The 17,374-nt window shown below is 34.4% G+C and overlaps 3 protein-coding genes across 4 annotated transcripts; 1 reads left to right on the forward strand and 2 right to left on the reverse strand.

The window, feature by feature from the left end:
• The first annotated feature begins 746 nt into the window (after nucleotides 1-746).
• LOC142619345 (uncharacterized) lies at nucleotides 747-6,038 on the forward strand. Of its 2 annotated transcripts, none has more exons than XM_075792417.1 (4): nucleotides 747-955; nucleotides 1,455-2,249; nucleotides 3,005-4,043; nucleotides 5,556-6,038. In XM_075792417.1, the coding sequence occupies exons 2-4, from the start codon at nucleotides 1,559-1,561 to the stop codon at nucleotides 5,740-5,742; spliced, it is 1,917 nt and encodes a 638-aa protein (XP_075648532.1). In that variant the 5' UTR covers nucleotides 747-955; nucleotides 1,455-1,558; the 3' UTR covers nucleotides 5,743-6,038. The 2 variants fall into 2 exon arrangements, with proteins under 2 accessions (XP_075648532.1, XP_075648533.1); XM_075792418.1 differs by having other exon boundaries at nucleotides 845-991.
• Nucleotides 6,039-6,096: 58 nt separating this feature from the next.
• LOC142620145 (uncharacterized) lies at nucleotides 6,097-6,923 on the reverse strand. Its single transcript, XM_075793560.1, has 2 exons — nucleotides 6,904-6,923; nucleotides 6,097-6,634 (listed from the first exon to the last, which is right to left on the reverse strand). Exons 1-2 carry the CDS (start codon nucleotides 6,921-6,923, stop codon nucleotides 6,097-6,099), a joined length of 558 nt encoding a protein of 185 aa, XP_075649675.1.
• Nucleotides 6,924-10,861: 3,938 nt separating this feature from the next.
• Nucleotides 10,862-16,927, reverse strand: LOC142618926 (mitochondrial carrier protein MTM1-like). The gene is made up of 11 exons (XM_075791983.1): nucleotides 16,803-16,927; nucleotides 16,428-16,682; nucleotides 16,069-16,158; nucleotides 14,813-14,941; nucleotides 14,400-14,459; nucleotides 14,100-14,270; nucleotides 13,343-13,442; nucleotides 12,766-12,857; nucleotides 12,528-12,677; nucleotides 11,996-12,054; nucleotides 10,862-11,342 (listed from the first exon to the last, which is right to left on the reverse strand). The coding sequence occupies exons 2-11, from the start codon at nucleotides 16,632-16,634 to the stop codon at nucleotides 11,210-11,212; spliced, it is 1,191 nt and encodes a 396-aa protein (XP_075648098.1). The 5' UTR covers nucleotides 16,635-16,682; nucleotides 16,803-16,927; the 3' UTR covers nucleotides 10,862-11,209.
• Nucleotides 16,928-17,374: the final 447 nt, after the last annotated feature.

The following is a 17,374-nucleotide window of genomic DNA, read 5'->3' on the forward strand; positions in this document are numbered from 1 at the left end:
GTTGATAAGGTTTATATCAAGTTATTATAGAATTTAATCTCATTTGCATCTTATCCTATATTATAAATGGCAATTTTTTTGTAGAAGAATATAAGACAAAACTTAAGCACCTTACCTTTGGTTAAGAATAGCAAAATTGGGTACGACCCACAAACCTGATATGACACATCACGAAATTAGCAAATTAGGTTGAGACTTAATGAGTTCGTGTCATATTCAGGTTAACACGACTAGCCCACTTAATAAACGAGTTGGATTAGTATACAACATATAAAACCCATTAGTCCTGTTTAATTAAATGACATTTTACCAATATACCTTTTAAATTCTAAGTATATAAATTTATTAGTTGTGATTTATTTTCTTTAACATATTGTGATTGATTATTTGTGATATTGAGATATGCTTTAATTTTGAATAATTATATATAAATCAGTTATTCGTTAGTTCTAAATTTTATATTAAAAATATTTATTTGTTTGCTCTTTCATAAATTTTTTTTTTTTCATTTTGATAAAATTTGATAAAAAAGTCAACACAACTGATCTGTTTAACAAATAAATTGTGTTAAGACGATGAATTTTGACCTATTTAATAAATATGTTAGATTAATGTAGACCTATATAATTAAATACTTATAAATTGACACAACATAAATCTAACGCATAAACAGGAATTACCTAAAAACTTTGGGGTTTGGGGTTGTTCTTTAATTCTCTTTCTAACCACTGAAATAGGAAAACCTGAAACAACAGCCCCTAAAACCATACGTCCGTTACTTTATAATAAATTGAAGTGGAAGGTGACTATAAAGGGCAAGCCCATACCATATGGCAGTTGCTTTATGTATTGGCTATTGGAATAATACTCTTCCTTCTTTCTTACACTTCATGAAAGTTTGGAAGTTGGATCAAACTCAAAACCCCACAAAGGCAGAGGACTCTCTCTTCGAATCGTGAGTCTTTCTACTCCCAATACTATTCCTTCAGAGGTGTTTGCACTTTCCTTTCCAATTCCTCCTCTTCTCTTATCTTTGGTTTTTGTTTTTTCAATTTTTTAATGTTGCCATGTTTTATTGTAAGTACAGTTTCGCTTGTCTTTCAGTATAGTTTGTTAATATTCAAGGTTGTCATCTTCTTCTTTCTTTTTCTTTTTTTTTTCCTTTTTCTTAAAAGGGTTATGTTTGTTTGCTAAGGAAACTAAGAAAAAGAAAAAGAAAGAGGAAAAGAAAATAATTGACTGGTGCTCTTCTTTCCCAAATGGGGGTTAGAAGAAAAGAAAAGAAATTTAAGTATACTAGGGAAATTTTTGCTTGCTGGGTGTTTTCAATTTTTCCTCCTCGAATTATATTGTTGGGTCAAGTTGGGTATATTTATTTATTGCAAGATAAGTTTTTTTTTTTTTTTACTTAGTCTTTCAAGTTGTAACCTTTTTAATTACTTTTTCGAATGCAGGTATTTTTAAATGTGACATGATGAGATAGTTTTAAGAAGTTTATCAATTGTTAGATATGGAGAATTGAGTGGTGCTTTTGGTTTAGGTAATTTTGAGAGTAAATATGGAGATGGATTTGGGAAAAGTGAAAACTGAGGATGACACCAAATGTGAGATTGTTTTTAAGAATGAGTTGGTAGATTGTCGATGTGGTGAATTGGAAGAGAGGAGTAAGAAAGCCGAAGCAAGGTGTGTTGAGTTGGAATTGGAACTTCAAAAGAAGAAGAGCGAGTATGAATTGCTTGAGGACAAATTTAGGGCATTGGAGGTTGACAAGCTTGCAATTGAAGAAGAACTTAAGGTGTTGAAGAGAAAGAGTGATGAATCTAAAGAGCTTGTTGATGGTGTTGAAGGTGAAATGAAGGATAGTAGTGGAAGAGAGAGGGATGTGGAAAAGATTGTTGATTTGACAGAGGAGAATGAAGAGGAAGATAAGGTCGTTCAGCTTTTGATTGAGAACAAGGTTTTGGAATGTGAGAAGAAAAAGGCTGAGAGTGAGGTTAAAGTTTGGAAGCAAAGGTTTAAGGAGTTGGAGTCACAGGTTTTACAGTTGGATGCAAATTCATTTGTGAGGTCCGCGGAACAGCCATTGATGGAAGGGACAAGAATTGAAGGGATTAGGCCTAGAGATGGATCGCATGATGGAGCTGGCTTGGACTATATGCAAAACAACGAAAAAGTTGAGAGTTTGGTGGATGCTGGCTCTACTTTTTTTCACTCCCCCGGTAAAGGAACCGTTGATCTGCAACCAGCAGGTACTAAATTACAGGACATAAAATATTTGTGTTTTCTTTTCTTAAAAATGCAAGCTTTAGGAGGTTAGGTTTTACCTTTTTGTTAACAAATAGATTACGTTTGCCATTTACTCCCCTCCCCACAAAGACATAATGATAATAATAACACTAAATAAAATGATCGACTGTTTGAGGAAATATGTTAGTGCACAAGTATCTCATTACCAATTTTGCACCTTTGGGACATTTAATTGATTTGAACTGTATTGAAGTTGATAATTAGACTAGGTAAGCCAATGATTTAATCAATTGTGTCTGCTTAAGTTGTATGCAAGTATTGAGATTAGCTGCAGATTGTTACCTTTTTTTTTATAATTTTGAAATATATAATTAATAATTATGCACTCCTAAGGATTGGACCTTAAACATCCTCTGTGAGCTACTTTAGCAGCATGTTTATGACTACTCTGCATGCAATTATCAAATTTTATTATGGTCTTCTCCTCTGCAAGCAACTAATTAAACAAAGTTTCTAATCTAATGCAGTCTCTTAATGTGGCTGCAATTTGGTATTTCCTGGAGGGGTGAATTTCTTTTTGGTGGGGAGTTTGGGTTTGACTATTGTTTATAATTTAATGCATGATCATAATGTTTCAAAGCTTTCTTCTGTCAGGAGGAAAAAAATCTTTAATGATCACATATGTAATGACATTGCCTAATTGAGTGAAATTGGCTGTCTTTGACAATGTTTGTTTTTTATTTATGTTTTTTGGTAGGCACACCTTTCACTGACTTGCCATGTAAGCGTGATGTTTGTATTGAGGAAGAAAAAAAAGGTGTCTCTTTAGAATATGAAGTGAAATATGCTAGACAAGTTAGAAAACAATTGTCTTTTGAAGAAGAGAGGAGCCCTAGCAAAAAGTTGGCTCCGTCCACACCTGGTGTTGCTAGGCCTGCTTCTCTTGGCATCATTGATATCAGTGATAGTGACAGTGAAGTGGATACTTCACATATTCAATTGGGTACTTCTCATGCTAAGAAAATCAGAAAGGTTCCAGTTTTAGAGGAAGATAGTGTGAAACAGACACATTATGATCAGAATGATGAGGAAGATATGGATGCTCGGGAGGAGAATATTTTAATTTTTGCGACACCCAAAAGAAAACGAGCTTCTAATGTTGTTAACAGTGACACAGAGAGTGATGATGATAATGTTCCTATCTCTAAACTCAAGCGGATGCATCTTCAGGAAAAAGTTCCTGAGATGGTAGGTTCTGATTTGAATTACTGCTCAGTGACTGATGCTATTTCTGTGGGTGACAATGTGATGGATACTATAACTCCTCCAAGGCGGCGTCTGGTGACTTTGAGAAAATGTGAAGGAAAAGGTGGGGCAGGAAGAAACAATTTAAGTCAGGCTAGTGAAATTAAATATCATCGAGGAATCCCTACAAGTGAGGATGTTGAAGATGAGGATTCAGAAGAAGCTGGGTCAGAAAGTGAGGGTGAAAGTTTGGGTGGATTTATTGTTGAGAGCTCTGATGTTTCTCATGCTGATGATGCTTCTAGTGAGTCACAAGATGTATCGGATGACAATGTGGACTTTGATGAGATCCTATCCAAACTTCAGCGGAACAAAGATCATAAATCAGAATGGGAGTTTGAGGCAGACATGCTTGCGGCATTCGGAAAGGATATTGAACTGTGCATGAAGGCTGTATGTGCTCTATATCGACAACAAACTTCTGAGGAAAAACTTAGTAAGGAGACATTCCACTATAACGGTCGAGGTTTTAGCAAGTTTGATGCTGAAAGGTATGCCTTTGAATGCATATAGTCATAATTATTTTATATAATTTATGAATTAATTGAATTGCTCTCACTTTTAGATGGAATTATACCTTTGGACCTGTAAAATAAGACTAGGGAAAAAATATTTCACAACTGCTGAGTTGGGATGTTGTGATTTGTGTCAATAAAAGTTATGTCAGTGGTGGGCTCATTTGAAAGTTGTTCCAGTAAAAATTGGCCACATGAGGAGTTGTGAAAAAGATTTTGAAAATTATTGTGTGACCAGCATTTCTGGTTGGTTTATGCATAATTATTGCCAACATATTACGCTCATATTCATCTTCATTAGTAGAATGCACTGAATTATCTTACATTCTCTTTGTTCTACTGAAATTGGGTTTGTTGTTTTATCTGAAGGCAATCTGATGTAGGTCATTAAAAAAAAACTGAGTTCTATTTAATAATGGCTTCATACTCTAATTAAATGCAAATTGCTGATATGGTTTATGGTCATCTTATTTTCTTCTATGAACTTTCTTCATTCTCACTTTATTTAAATTTTATGGATATGATTCATATGAAGAATCTCTAGCAGATCTTCTGGTTCCAAACTTTCTGTGTTACAAAGGACAACTTTCTGAAGAGCTCTTTAGTGGGCAAAATTGTTCATCTTTCTGGTGCAATGAACAGTATAATTTCTCACTTTATTGACTTAAGCAGAAAACATTTCACTTTTCCATAAACTTTCCCATTTTGGACTTAACTGCAACCTTTTGGTTTAAAGGAGAATTTCTGAATCTTCTAGTTTTCAATTTTTCACATTCTGGACAAGCAAAAAATTTACCACATTCCAGACCATGTAATCTCTGCACAAGATAAAATTTTCATCAATTTAACCTGACCTGTCTTTAGTTTGAAGCTTCAACAACCTGAATCACTGAGATTCCCCTTGTATCACATTTTACTTTTTATTTTTATTTTTATTTTTTATTAACATATAAAAAGTCTCTGTATTTTTGTACGAACTCTTTGAGACCCTGTGGTTTTGAACTTTTCTTTCACTATGCAAGTGAAGCAAGGTATGGTTCCTTTATTTGCATCCAGGCATTGAGTTTCTGGCTTTAGGCAAATGAGATTTCCAATTGTATCATGTAGAAAACCTAGGCAACAATAGCATTTACCCTATGCACTGACAGGGCACCAATCCAGCTGGTGCCATTGCTGCCGTCATAAACTTTGAATTTTTGAGAGCATCTAGGCCTTACAATCAGATGAAATGTCATTGTTGAGTGTAATATTGGGAAAGAAAGATGGGATGTTGTTTTGAATGCATCATATTTCTGATTTTTCTGTATTTTAATGACATGTCCTCTTCTTTGGTCTCAGTTAATATTCTAGTGAGAACAAAGCAATACATGTCTCTATCCCTTTTTCCATTTCTTGCCAAAATTATTTATGCAATCATATTCTACCGCTCAATTGATTCCACTGGTTACCAAAATTATATATTTCTGAAATATCTGTACCCTCATATAGGGGCTCTAGATTGGCTGAGTTTCTGACTGACGGAGACGCAACAGGTGATGTTAAGAAATCTGTTAAGGAGTTGCAAGAGTATGACCCCTATGCAGTTGAGCTGTGCCGAAAATTGGCAACTCACTACTCTAAACAGTTGTTTGAGATCTACAAGAACAAGGAGGATCCTCTTTTTCTCTCTTCTTGATATGACCTGCAACAAATTCAATGCAAAGATGTTAGTTTTGAAATCCTCCACAAGACAAATATCCTTGAGAAGGGTGTTTTGCTGGTTTTCTGCTCTCGGCTAGGCCTTCTGGTTATGCATGTTCTGTTTGTATATATAGGCATTTAGGTTATATATCCTAGAGAGGGGTGTTTTGCTGGTTTTTTGTTCTCTGCTAGGACTTCTGGTTATGCATCTTTTGTTTGTATATAATCATTTAGGTTATATAATGGTATGCTTCTATCTTGATCAGAGTTGGTGAGTTATCACTTGAATTCCACATCGAATGTTTTTTATTTTTTATTTCCCAAGAATCAAGACCACGAGGGCTTATTATTAACTAGGATAATCTTCAAGAACACAATGTAAAATGTTTGGTGGGACATTCTCCATCCAAACTAGTAAAGGAAAAGAAAACCGAGCTCTCCGTGCTAAGGCATGAGCAACATTGTTGCCCTGCCTCCTAATATGGGAGAGGGAAAAAGTTCCTAAGGAACTTGCTATAGACCTGAAGTCTTTAACTAAACGGCCAACTGATGATTGTGCTGCATCCCTCTGAGACAAAACTTTTATCACCCCTTCAGCATCGCCTTCAAAAATGACGTTCTGAAACCCAAGCTCCACTGCGAACACGGCTGCTCTTCTTGCTGCTAACAACTCCAAAATTTCCACCGATGGCAGGAGAGCAATTTTCTCAGATAACGCTGCCATGACTTCTCCAATTTCATTACGGATTACAACCCCAATACCAGCTTCACCAGTGTCAACAAACACTGCACCATCAAAGTTTGCTTTCAACTCACCTGCTGCTGGAGGCTTCCACCTCGCTGGGAGTAGCTTCTGTTTTGGGCCACGGCTAGAGAATTTCTGTTGTCTATAGGTTAATTTTTAGTGGAGTTTATTTTCATTTATCATTGCATAATTTGCAAACTTCAACCTATAAATTTTGGAATAGAGTTGTGGCGGCTTAATGGTCAAATATCAAGGCACCAAAGTTAGAAGTCCCGTGTTCATTGCCAGCCGTAATCAAATGAGTGAAAGAAACTATTACAATGTAAAACTGATAAGAAATGGCTAAGCTTGATCTTGTGAATAACCCACATCACACATCAAAACCTAATTATAACATATGGCTTGAAGTACATGATAAGAAATTTGGCCATATAAACGTTTGGTTTTATCATTCACAATAAATAGTTCATGGCTTCATGCAGCTTGTCTTAGTGTATCAAATTCAAAATACAGAACAGAGACACCTCTTGTGTAATATCATACTAACAGTTTATCTAGTGGAAAATATACATGTACAAAAAAGTTCATTCATCCTTTGTTAGATAAACCTGATAATTAATGAACTTTCACGTGATAATCTAGAGAGTTTAAGCACTCCCTTATGCTCTCTCAAATAAATAAATACTCCCTTATGTTAAGATCAAGTTTATATATATTGGTAAAAAGTTTCATATCCAATGATAATTTGGAGAGTTTCACTCTTTTAGTTATTTTAAGGAAAATGCTAAAACTCGTACCAAAATTATCATAAAAAAATAATAAAAAAAGATTTACAAGGTCATGTAGTAATGAATGTAATTGATGCTACATCAACAACATAATAAATAATATTTAGTTTTTTTTTTTTTTTTGTGTTCAAAGGTTAACACAATAACACCTCCGTAAAAAAAAGTTAACAGATTAATTTGTAAAGCTTTTTTTTTATATAGGAATTAATTGGTAAAGTTTAGTTACTAAAATTTGTAGTTTCTAGGCACTCCCTGTATGCAATTTCCAGCTAAAAACTTTATACTTTTATGTTCTGGTGACAGGTTCCTCATAAATTTTGGTGAGTTGTCTTAGGGTGTTTTTTTTAATGAATAGTTGTCTAAGGGTGTTTAAGTCACCAGAGAATCTTCTTTAAGAAGAAGAATCAACAAAAATGGAAGGCTTAGAAGCATCCATGCTGGCAACAAAAAAAACCATATAAAACAGATTACAGTTTGTCCTTCCACCTAACACAGCTTGTAACTACCTTAAAATTTGAACAAAAACAACAAAGCAAAAGCATAAAAAAAGTTAAAATACAACACAGCAAAAGCACAAAACAATTGGATACAAAAAACAGAACAAATAAAGGTAACATGGGTGTATGGATCCCCTGAACATGCGGTTTGCCTCAAACACTATTTTCATGCATAAAACTAAAATACAAAACAGCCTCTCCCTCTCTCTCTCTCTCTCTCTTGTCAAAGCCAATACTATAAAAACGCTTCCTCTCTCCCAACCTCATTCACCACCACCCTTTGCTTTCTAGTTCCTATAGTGATTGATCCATCTCTTTGTATTTGGTAAGAGCTTTCTCTCTTGATTTCTCTCTCTCTCAAGGGAAAAATTATTTGTAAAGAATATACAGTAAGAGAGAGAGAGAGAAATGGCTGTTGCAGGGGCTTCATTCGGAATGGTTGCCATTGTTGCTGTCATTTTCGCCCTCATTTTGCATGTGGCTCAGGCACAATCTCCCTCTCCTGCTCCTGCACCCACAAGTGATGGTGTGTTTTCCTTTCTTTTCCTCTCTTATCTTCAGTTTCATTTCTAGGAAAGAGTTGAAAATATTATGGATACTTTCCTAAACTTTTTCATGACTACCAAATAGAAGTTATCACATGCATCATTCATTTCACAACATATGTCTTACACAAATGTGGAGCCCAAATACTTTTCTTTTTCTTTTTCTTTTTTTTCTTTTTTTTCTTTTTTAGAAAGATGTGGAGTCCAAATACGATAAAAATATGAATGTATATATCGGATGAATAAAATAATTATTGACCATTTTTTCAAAAAAAAAAAAATTTATAGACCAAATCGGCTAACTCTTTTCTTCAGAAATCTTTCACATGGCATGGCATTCAATGCTTTTAATTCTTGGTCTTATAAGGATCATCCAATCATTCTGTTTGTGAAAATGGCATGATGTTTTTATTTCTAATTATATATGTCCTTTTTTGGAAATAAAATAAATAAATTATCATATATATATATATATATTATATGTTTTTCAAGATCATATTTTATGTTATATGTCATTTTTTATTATTAGTAAAGTTTCTTCTTGTTACACAACAGATCTAGAACTAGAATGGAATGTCGCCTGTTATACCAGGGAAAAACAGAAGTTTAAGGAAAGGAATATGACTATTTTCCATTGAATAGACAACCTACATATAGAAAATGAGCCTTTAATGAACTAAAATAATACCCAAAAAAACAACGATTTTGCAATCCATTGAATAGACAACCTAAATATAGAAAATGAGCCTTAATGAACAAAAATAATACCCAAAAAAGCAATGATTTTGAAAAGAAAGAAAAGGTTGAGAAAAACTATGCGAGAAACGGTCCATTTAAACACCATGGAACCAAAAATAACAGTATCCTAATCCTAAATTTTAGCTACCATCCTATTTTTTGAAGAAAGAAAAGGTTGATTTTGCGAGTTTAATTTCTTGTTAGTTTTTTTAGAAGCATTGCAAAGTTAATTGTTCAGCCAATTTATTTCCAAAACATTTCGTTTTCATGCTTCAACTTTCTTGAATAATCATTAGAAAAGGGCAGGCCACAGTCCTATAACATTTTGAATCCATGTCTATGTCATTTCTCTTTAGTTTTTTTAAGTGGATTCCATTCACTCTACCATTAAAATCTCTTTCACTCACTCTTCTTTGGTCAATATCTTCTGGATTAATTTTGTTTTACAATGATGATGACGATGATAATAACATGTGATCATCTATATATGTTTGCAGGGACCTCAATAGATCAAGGAATAGCGTGTGCTCTAATGGTTTTGGCTTTGGTACTCACATACATCATCCACTAATTCCACTCACTCGACGCCTCATCATCACCGTAGAAGTTTATATTTTATCATTAGTGGCACAATAGCAATGCTGTTTAATGCTGAATGTATTTACCTTTCGTTGTTAAATGTTCGGTTGCTGTCTTCTTGTTAAATGTTAAGTTATAGGTGAATGAAATTTTTTTTTCCTGTTTTTGTGGTGGTCTTTATAAACTTGGGGCCGATATGGGACGAAAAGCTTTCATTTGGAAAGTGCCCTGTATACTTAATTATATATTGAAATGAAAATTTCTTTGTTCATTGTGCTGTGGGTGTTATTTATCTATTTATTTTTTAATTTTTGTTTGTATTTTGCATTTTGTAGTTTCTTTATAAATTGAAAATTATATTTATCTAGAAAATTTCGGATGTCATTGACAAAGTCAGAATATGTAAAGTTTTTAGGAAAGCAAGAAAATAGTTTTGAAAAAATAAAAATAGATAAGCGGACTTAAGTATAACAGATCCAATCTTGCATCCAAACACAAGTGATTTTGGATGAAATTTGTGTAGTTTGCAAAGAAGATGAAATTTGTTCTGACTTCCATATGTTAGAGAACACAAGTGATTTTCTGTGTAAAGGACCATGCTGATTCCAGTGCTCAAAGTGCAAAGTTAGGGAGATCATTCAAACAAACACTGTAGATTGCTATATGAGGTTAATGATGATAATACTTGGAAATAATATATTAAGGTACAGTGAATACTAGTTTCCATAGCACAAACCCTTCCCCTTAGATCTTCAAACACTTTATATATAGTAAGGTGTCAATTAAGCTATAAGGCCCTCCTTAGTGAGGATAAAAAATAAAATTATTATCTTGAACATGTATTAATAAAAAAATGAAAGAGAATGTATTTGCTATTAATTATATATATATATATATATATATATATATATATATATATATATACACAATATAATTTTATTTTTAATTTATGGTGTCCACTTCATAATCCTTGAATCTTAATCATCAAGCAAACTTCAAGATTAACAATTCCCAATCATTTTAAAAAATTTACAAATATTATAGCCAACTCCTAACCACAACTCATCTGCTGATTCTTCAACGTCAGTCCGTTCAACATGGAAATTTATAAACGATGGGATTTTCAATTATGGGGATGTGGATCGGTCTACATCCAAACAGTGCAACAGAAGCAGATTGTATTTTTATTTAAATCCAACCACGAGTAAGAAGGAGATTGGTATTAGCAAACTGAGATAATCTCAGAAAAAAACATTGAATGGGGAATAAAACCCAAATGTTACAAAATTTCAGCTCAAACCGAGCTACAAATTATAAACTAAGAACCAAAACAGTGTGGTGAGAAGTTCATTTCTGCCTTTCAAGGCCTGTAGAAGAGGATCTACATGGACAAGAATCAGGACTGCATATTATTATTTGCATACTATGATATCCACAGAACAAAAACTTCTATGCTTTCTGGTCAAGTCACTGTCTCGCCAAGTTACCAAAATTGCTTCGTGGACTTCCACAAAGAAGGCTAGCAGTGAAAAAGTCAAAACTGAATAAAAAAATGCATTTCCCGCCTGTATTACGAAGTTGCATAGTGTTGATGTAGAACATATTTTACAACTTCATAAAATGAAACCACAATCCCAACTGAAGGGCCTGCACGACCAACACGAGGACTGACTCCAGTAAATAGACCCTTCATCCCTCCATCCCTGTTCCAAGCAAATTTAAAGTTCAAGAGTTACAATTACCATTATCAACAAAAAATATATCCTAAAGCCAGATATAGTAGTGGTTAGAGAATAGTGTCTTTTGTTAAAAGTAGTTCATTCAATCACAAAAGAAATTTTTTTTAAGGCTGCAGTATCAAGAGAAACAAGATCAATGGACAACATGCTTGTCTAATTTCTATCTCATGTTCTATTTGCTTATCTTTTTTTCTTTTTGATGCAGTACTAGAACACTGAAGAAAACTAATTCACACCTTCATGCCCAGAACGCTAAAACAGTAATGATCATAAAATTGGTTGTGCCCATTACACTATGGATTTACTTTAGCATTACACTTAAACTACAGAAAACCTAGAAGCATTTTTCAACATTACAAATTGTTGAAGTTTATCAATGGGTGAACCTTTTTTAACTTACTGTCTCATCCAGTCTCACCCACACACTTTTTTTTATAGGTAATAAAACTTTTATTGAAAAAATGAACATCGCGATCATGATGATGAACACTCTGGACTTGAAAAAATACAAAAATCTCAAGAGCTAAAGCTAACAGATAGTAGGAAAACATGCCAACATATATATATATATATATATTAAAAAAATTAGTGCATAATTAAATAAAGTAGAGATATACCTCCAAATCTCCAGAAGTGTTTTCCTTGTTGTCATGCTCAATTGCCTGACTGGATCCGTCTGAATAATTCATAAAAGAATGGAAAATGCAGAGTTACTCATAAGATATCTGAGTGAATATGGTATAATGTTAATCTTACTATCCGTATCTTGTATGAAAACTCTATTCCAAAATCCTTACTAAAATATATTAACAGTGCATGAATTGAACACAAGACCCCATCCCATCCCAAAATTGTGCCATGACAGCATTGGCAATTCAAAACTTTATGCTATGATTCAACAAATCATGTATACGATCCACCATTTCCATCCTCAACCGAGTTCTGAAATTTTTCTCATTTATTTTGCTCTATGAAAAATTCACAATTTCTCAGTCATCTAAGAATAAAGTATCTATCAAAAGAAGAAGCACACCAAATGAACCTCTAAGACTTCAAGATAATATTAAAGCAGGAATTAATGTAAGTCTAAATCCTCCATAATCAAACAAAGCATAAGTTTCATTTTAAAAAGAAAAAGGGGGAAAATACCTCTATCTGCCTTCGAGTTTTTGCAACATCTAGAGGACATGTGGCAGCAGCTGCAAGACTTCCTGCAACAAAACCGGCAGAAAAATTTGCCCCAAGGACACTGACTGCATTGGCTTCATCTCCCACTAGACCAAGGAGTTTTCTCCTAATCTATACAGATAGAGAACAGAGCTAATCATCAAAACATATACACAGAGCAGAAATATGCATTAAAACAGTTTGAAGAATAAGATCTTACCGGTTCAAGAGTTGACCAACAGATTGCAGAGAACGGAACATCACGAGCAAGCTGTGCTCCCATGCCAGTCCAAAGAACACGATAGCCTTGAACTGTAAAAGACAAGAGTATGTCAATTACAACTGAAAATGAATTACAACATCCTTACGGGTAAAACGCTAAAACAGCAAATCATCATGTACAATACTGCCAAAATGAAAACAAAGGTGCATAATAAGTACAATCCTTTCTTTACTCTTCCTCTTTTTGCGGGTGATTTATTTTTTCCTGAGAACTGCTATAATGAAAGAACATTATTTATGGAAACTGCCAGTTTCTTAAAGCATCCAAAAGAATCTAATAGTTTGGTGATAGCAACTAGTTCATTTTCCAACCATAGCCTTAAATTGAAGCCAACGCCTAGCAGATCCTAATCGAAATTAGCTTTTCCAAAATCTACTTCAACAAAAAGTCCTTCGGCCACAAAATAGAGTTGGAATACTGGAGAAAAAAGCAGTAAAAATAAGTATATCATGTGACCAGAAGCTTTGCGATCATGCCAAGCCCTGTGCCATAATCATAAGAGAAGTATACTTACAATTGTTTTGAACACCAGTGCCATTGACGTGAGAGATGACCCCAAGAAGAGTCTTCCAGACTCCAGGAGGCTTCATACCAGTTTGGGTCACCTTAAATGCCTATTATAAAGACAAGAAAGTGAAAATATAAGAAGCCACCATGAAAGCAAGCTGGGAGCCAGACTGATATAAAATATTCTGAAGAGCGTCTTCCACAAACAAATGGAATTTATCATGTTTGCAAAGAATTCTAACAAATGCGGAACACATAATATGAAACCAGAGACTATCAACTACGTAGATATGACTTATGAGAAACACACGTGGCCCTAAATTGTTTATTACATAAACACACAGGACATATAGAATGTACTGCAATAGACACAAGAAATGGATTAAACAGAAAAGGCAGCTCTGACATGGTCTATACACAGAATTGTAATCCATAACTCTAATGGATTCACAAAAGTTACCCCAATGGTTTTATTATTAATTACATACATAATTTATTGTACCCCTATAACATGATTTATCAACATGTCACCATGTCCACTGCATGCATAAAGATAGAAATATGAGGCACACATCTTGCTGTATACTGGGATGTTTGACAGCAATCTTTTATGACCAAGCTATGTCCATGTCTAAGAAATATCCACACGGTCCTTCAGCTTTTGATAATTACAAATCAAGAAAAACATCATCCCTATGAACTTTTGTAATGTCCAAACTTCACAGATGAGACTATAGAATGAAAATACCAAAGTTCAAAATTACCTGCATGCGAGTTCTAGCAAGTTCAATAGGATAACAAGTTGCACAAGCTAAGGAGCGTGCCAACGCGCCTGCAACTAAAGGGGCATATGGAGTCAAAGTTGGAACATTCTGGGAAGCAAGTTCCTCGAACCAATTTCGGAAAATGTCATAGCAAGGTAGGTAGATTCCCACCTGGATGTCAAGGAAGAAAGTAAAAATGATATCAGAAGTTTTGTACACACAACAATTCTGAAAATGCAATCCCTTACCCACCCACCCCCCCAAAAACAAAAAAAGCTATGCATAAAATGAGGAACTTACTGTTGGTACAGCAAGTGCTAGACCTGCATTTGTGCCTCTCCATAGCCTGGCAAATCCTTCCTGTAAAAAATACTCTCCCATTAATCCATCGTATTTGTAGCGTGTGGTGAACACAAAAATAATACTTAAAACAGCAGATAAAACCTATTACATTCTGAAACATAAATTAAATTTGTTTTACATCACTTCAGAACAATATTAAGATCCTGCAAGTTTTAACTTCTCAACATTTCTGTCAATATAAATCTAGCAGTTGCCCTAGTACAGGATATACATATACAAGTAAAACATATCCCCATCAAGCATTTAGGAGAAATACAAACCTTAATGCACTTTAGCATGCAGCATAAGGATCATTTCTGCCTAACAATATACATTGTTAACTCCATACTCAATAGGACAAATCGACTAACCTGTCTTACAATTTTGTAGAAGACATCCAGTGTTCCTTTGTATTGAAAACAATCTGGAGGACATAAAGCTACAGTACCATGAATTCCAGCACGTGCGCATGATGGGGAACATCTTAGATCTGCAAACATCTGCACAAACACATAGCAAGGCAAAGTTGATTGATTAATTATCGGATGAGGATACACTTAGATGAAAAAGAAATTCCAAAAATAGTCAGCACATAAATTTTCTGTAAGAAAGCTAATGTATATATTTTTTTAAAAAGACATAAAACCAAGTAAAAGGAAGGCCTTTTAACATCCAGGTAATTCTTTCCCTTCACGCCCCCACACTCCAAGAACCCCAGAACACCATAAGAAAAATATAACAAAGAAGCACATATAAAACTTTCTCATTGGTAATACTTTACGCACAGAAAGCAATAAACTAGGTTTATGTCTCCTTTGCTCCATTAAGGTTTATTTCAACATCATAGTAAATAGGATAATCACATTTTGTTTCCCATAAAATTTGAAGGCATCACTATTATGGACTCATTACAGATTATTAACCTATCACTTCAAGAATTGGAAACAGCATAAGGGGAATTTGCATCCACCAACACCACCCCCCCCCCCCTTCCTTTTCTTGTATTTCCATTTTGCAAAACTCGTCTACTTATCCAGGGACAAAAAGTTAGAGTAACTTCATAAAATCCTACAAAAGGATCCAACAAAATAAATGAAAGATCCATTAATTGTTATATGGTATTTGAAATTACAAGGGAACATTCATTTTCATAGGGAATGCCAACCAAGTAATTATTCAATAATTCCTAAAATCCTAAAAGTATCAAAGTGCCTAGGTGAATTAAGGCAATGATCTTACTATAACCAAAACATTTCAGGCACTGAACAGCCATCTCAGAACACGTCATATAAAGAGTAATTATTCAGTTCTCCGAGAGCAATGCTCCTTCCTCTAACGTGACAGTGGATCCCACAAATTAAATTCATGGTGAGGGCCTGAGGGGGTATTTGAGCCTGAGATGCCAACTAATTAAACTACAAGGCACCAGGAGAGAGCATTACTTCCATATCCGAATAATTTCCCACTCCAACCACCTAGAAACTAGAATCATCGTTTAAGGAACCTAAGAAATCCTAGCTACTAATGTTAACACTAGAACATCAAACAAAAAAGTCAAAAGATATACTACTACAATAAATTTTACATTTGGCAATATGATTAAGGGACAGAACTAGCGTATACTTACCGTTTTGGGTCCAAAATATGCCATTCGATTCATAATATTACTCAGTGGATGTGAGTAAGCAACCCCTGCAGCCTGTGCTTGCAACCTCGTCTGATAGACAAGACACAGAAAAAAACAACATTGTTTTAGACACAAAAATCTTAAATTTGCCATTCAGAACAACAACAAGACCGAAACTTTTCACTGACCCAGATTGTCATTACATCAAATACATAATAAAAAATCAAAAAACAGCACAAAGCTTTTCATTTACACAATCAAAATCCAATTTTTTTTTTTTTTTGTCATTTCTTTTCCCCCATTGTTCCACACACCAAACCAAAAACTAAAAAAAAAAAAAAACATGGGCATGTGCATACCTTGACTACATCGAGAGGGTTGACGATAATAGCAGAGAGAAAAGCGGCGCCTGCGGCGGAGACAGCTCGCTCTCCGAACCCCAAAGTAGAACTCTGCGTTGCAGTTGAACCCAATCCCACCTCTTCAACTCTGCTCTCCACCGCCGAATCCTGACCGTCCATCCACGGGTTCTGACTTTTCTCTGTCTCAGTCTCAGTCTCCACCATCCTATTCTTTCCTAACCAACTTTCTACAATTTTGTCACTCAGATAAATCTGAAAAAAAAACAAAAACAAGAAAATGTTTTTATTTTGTTTTCTATTTGTATTTCCTGGTTCCTTGGAGAAGGGGGAAGAGTAAGGAGAATATTAAAAAAACACAGGAAAAACGCATACCAGGAAGAGAGCGAGAGAATCGTATTTCTCTCTGTTTCCCTGGACTTTGGGGAGGCCACGTTTGTTGACACTTGCAAAAAGGAAAACGACTATCTCGGGGCTGTAGGACCCTGATACACCTGCTAGCAAAAGCAGTCTCCTAAAATTAGGGGTGGTAATTCATGTTCGCGGGTCGAGTTCGTGTCGTGTCAAGTTATGAATATTCGATTACATAGGTCAATACTAATTCGACATGTTTATTAAATGAGTTAAGATTCTTCAATCCTAATACGACTCATTTATTAAACGGGTTAGTCGTGTCGACCTATTTATCAGATTTTATCAAAATAAAAAATAAAAATTAATGAAAAAACAAACAAATAAATATTTTTAATATAAAATTCAGAGCTAACGAGTATGCATCACAAATAATCATTCAAAATTAAAGCATATCTCAATATCACAAATAATCAATCACAATATGTCAAAGAAAATAAATCACAACAACTAATAAGTTTATATACCTAGAGTTTGAAGGGTATATTGGTAAAATATCATTTAATTAAACGGGTCAGACGGGTTCTATGTGTTTA

The sequence above is a fragment of the Castanea sativa genome, chromosome 12, assembly GCF_040712315.1.
Source record: "Castanea sativa cultivar Marrone di Chiusa Pesio chromosome 12, ASM4071231v1".
Taxonomy (NCBI): Eukaryota; Viridiplantae; Streptophyta; class Magnoliopsida; order Fagales; family Fagaceae; genus Castanea; species Castanea sativa.

Excerpts from the sequence above, each read along its gene's own strand:
- LOC142620145 (XM_075793560.1), bottom strand. The coding sequence starts at position 6,923 with ATGGCCAAATTTCTTATCAT. Across the intron at positions 6,635-6,903 it reads ATGGCCAAATTTCTTATCAT|ACAACAGAAATTCTCTAGCC; the intron begins GTACTTCAAGCC and ends ATTAACCTATAG.
- LOC142619345 (XM_075792417.1), top strand. The coding sequence starts at position 1,559 with ATGGAGATGGATTTGGGAAAAGTGAAAACTGAGGATGACACCAAATGT. Across the intron at positions 2,250-3,004 it reads CGTTGATCTGCAACCAGCAG|GCACACCTTTCACTGACTTG; the intron begins GTACTAAATTAC and ends GTTTTTTGGTAG. Across the intron at positions 4,044-5,555 it reads AGCAAGTTTGATGCTGAAAG|GGGCTCTAGATTGGCTGAGT; the intron begins GTATGCCTTTGA and ends ACCCTCATATAG.
- LOC142618926 (XM_075791983.1), bottom strand. The coding sequence starts at position 16,634 with ATGGTGGAGACTGAGACTGAGACAGAGAAAAGTCAGAACCCGTGGATG. Across the intron at positions 12,055-12,527 it reads AAACTCGAAGGCAGATAGAG|ACGGATCCAGTCAGGCAATT; the intron begins GTATTTTCCCCC and ends TGAATTATTCAG. Across the intron at positions 11,343-11,995 it reads ACACTTCTGGAGATTTGGAG|GGATGGAGGGATGAAGGGTC; the intron begins GTATATCTCTAC and ends TGCTTGGAACAG.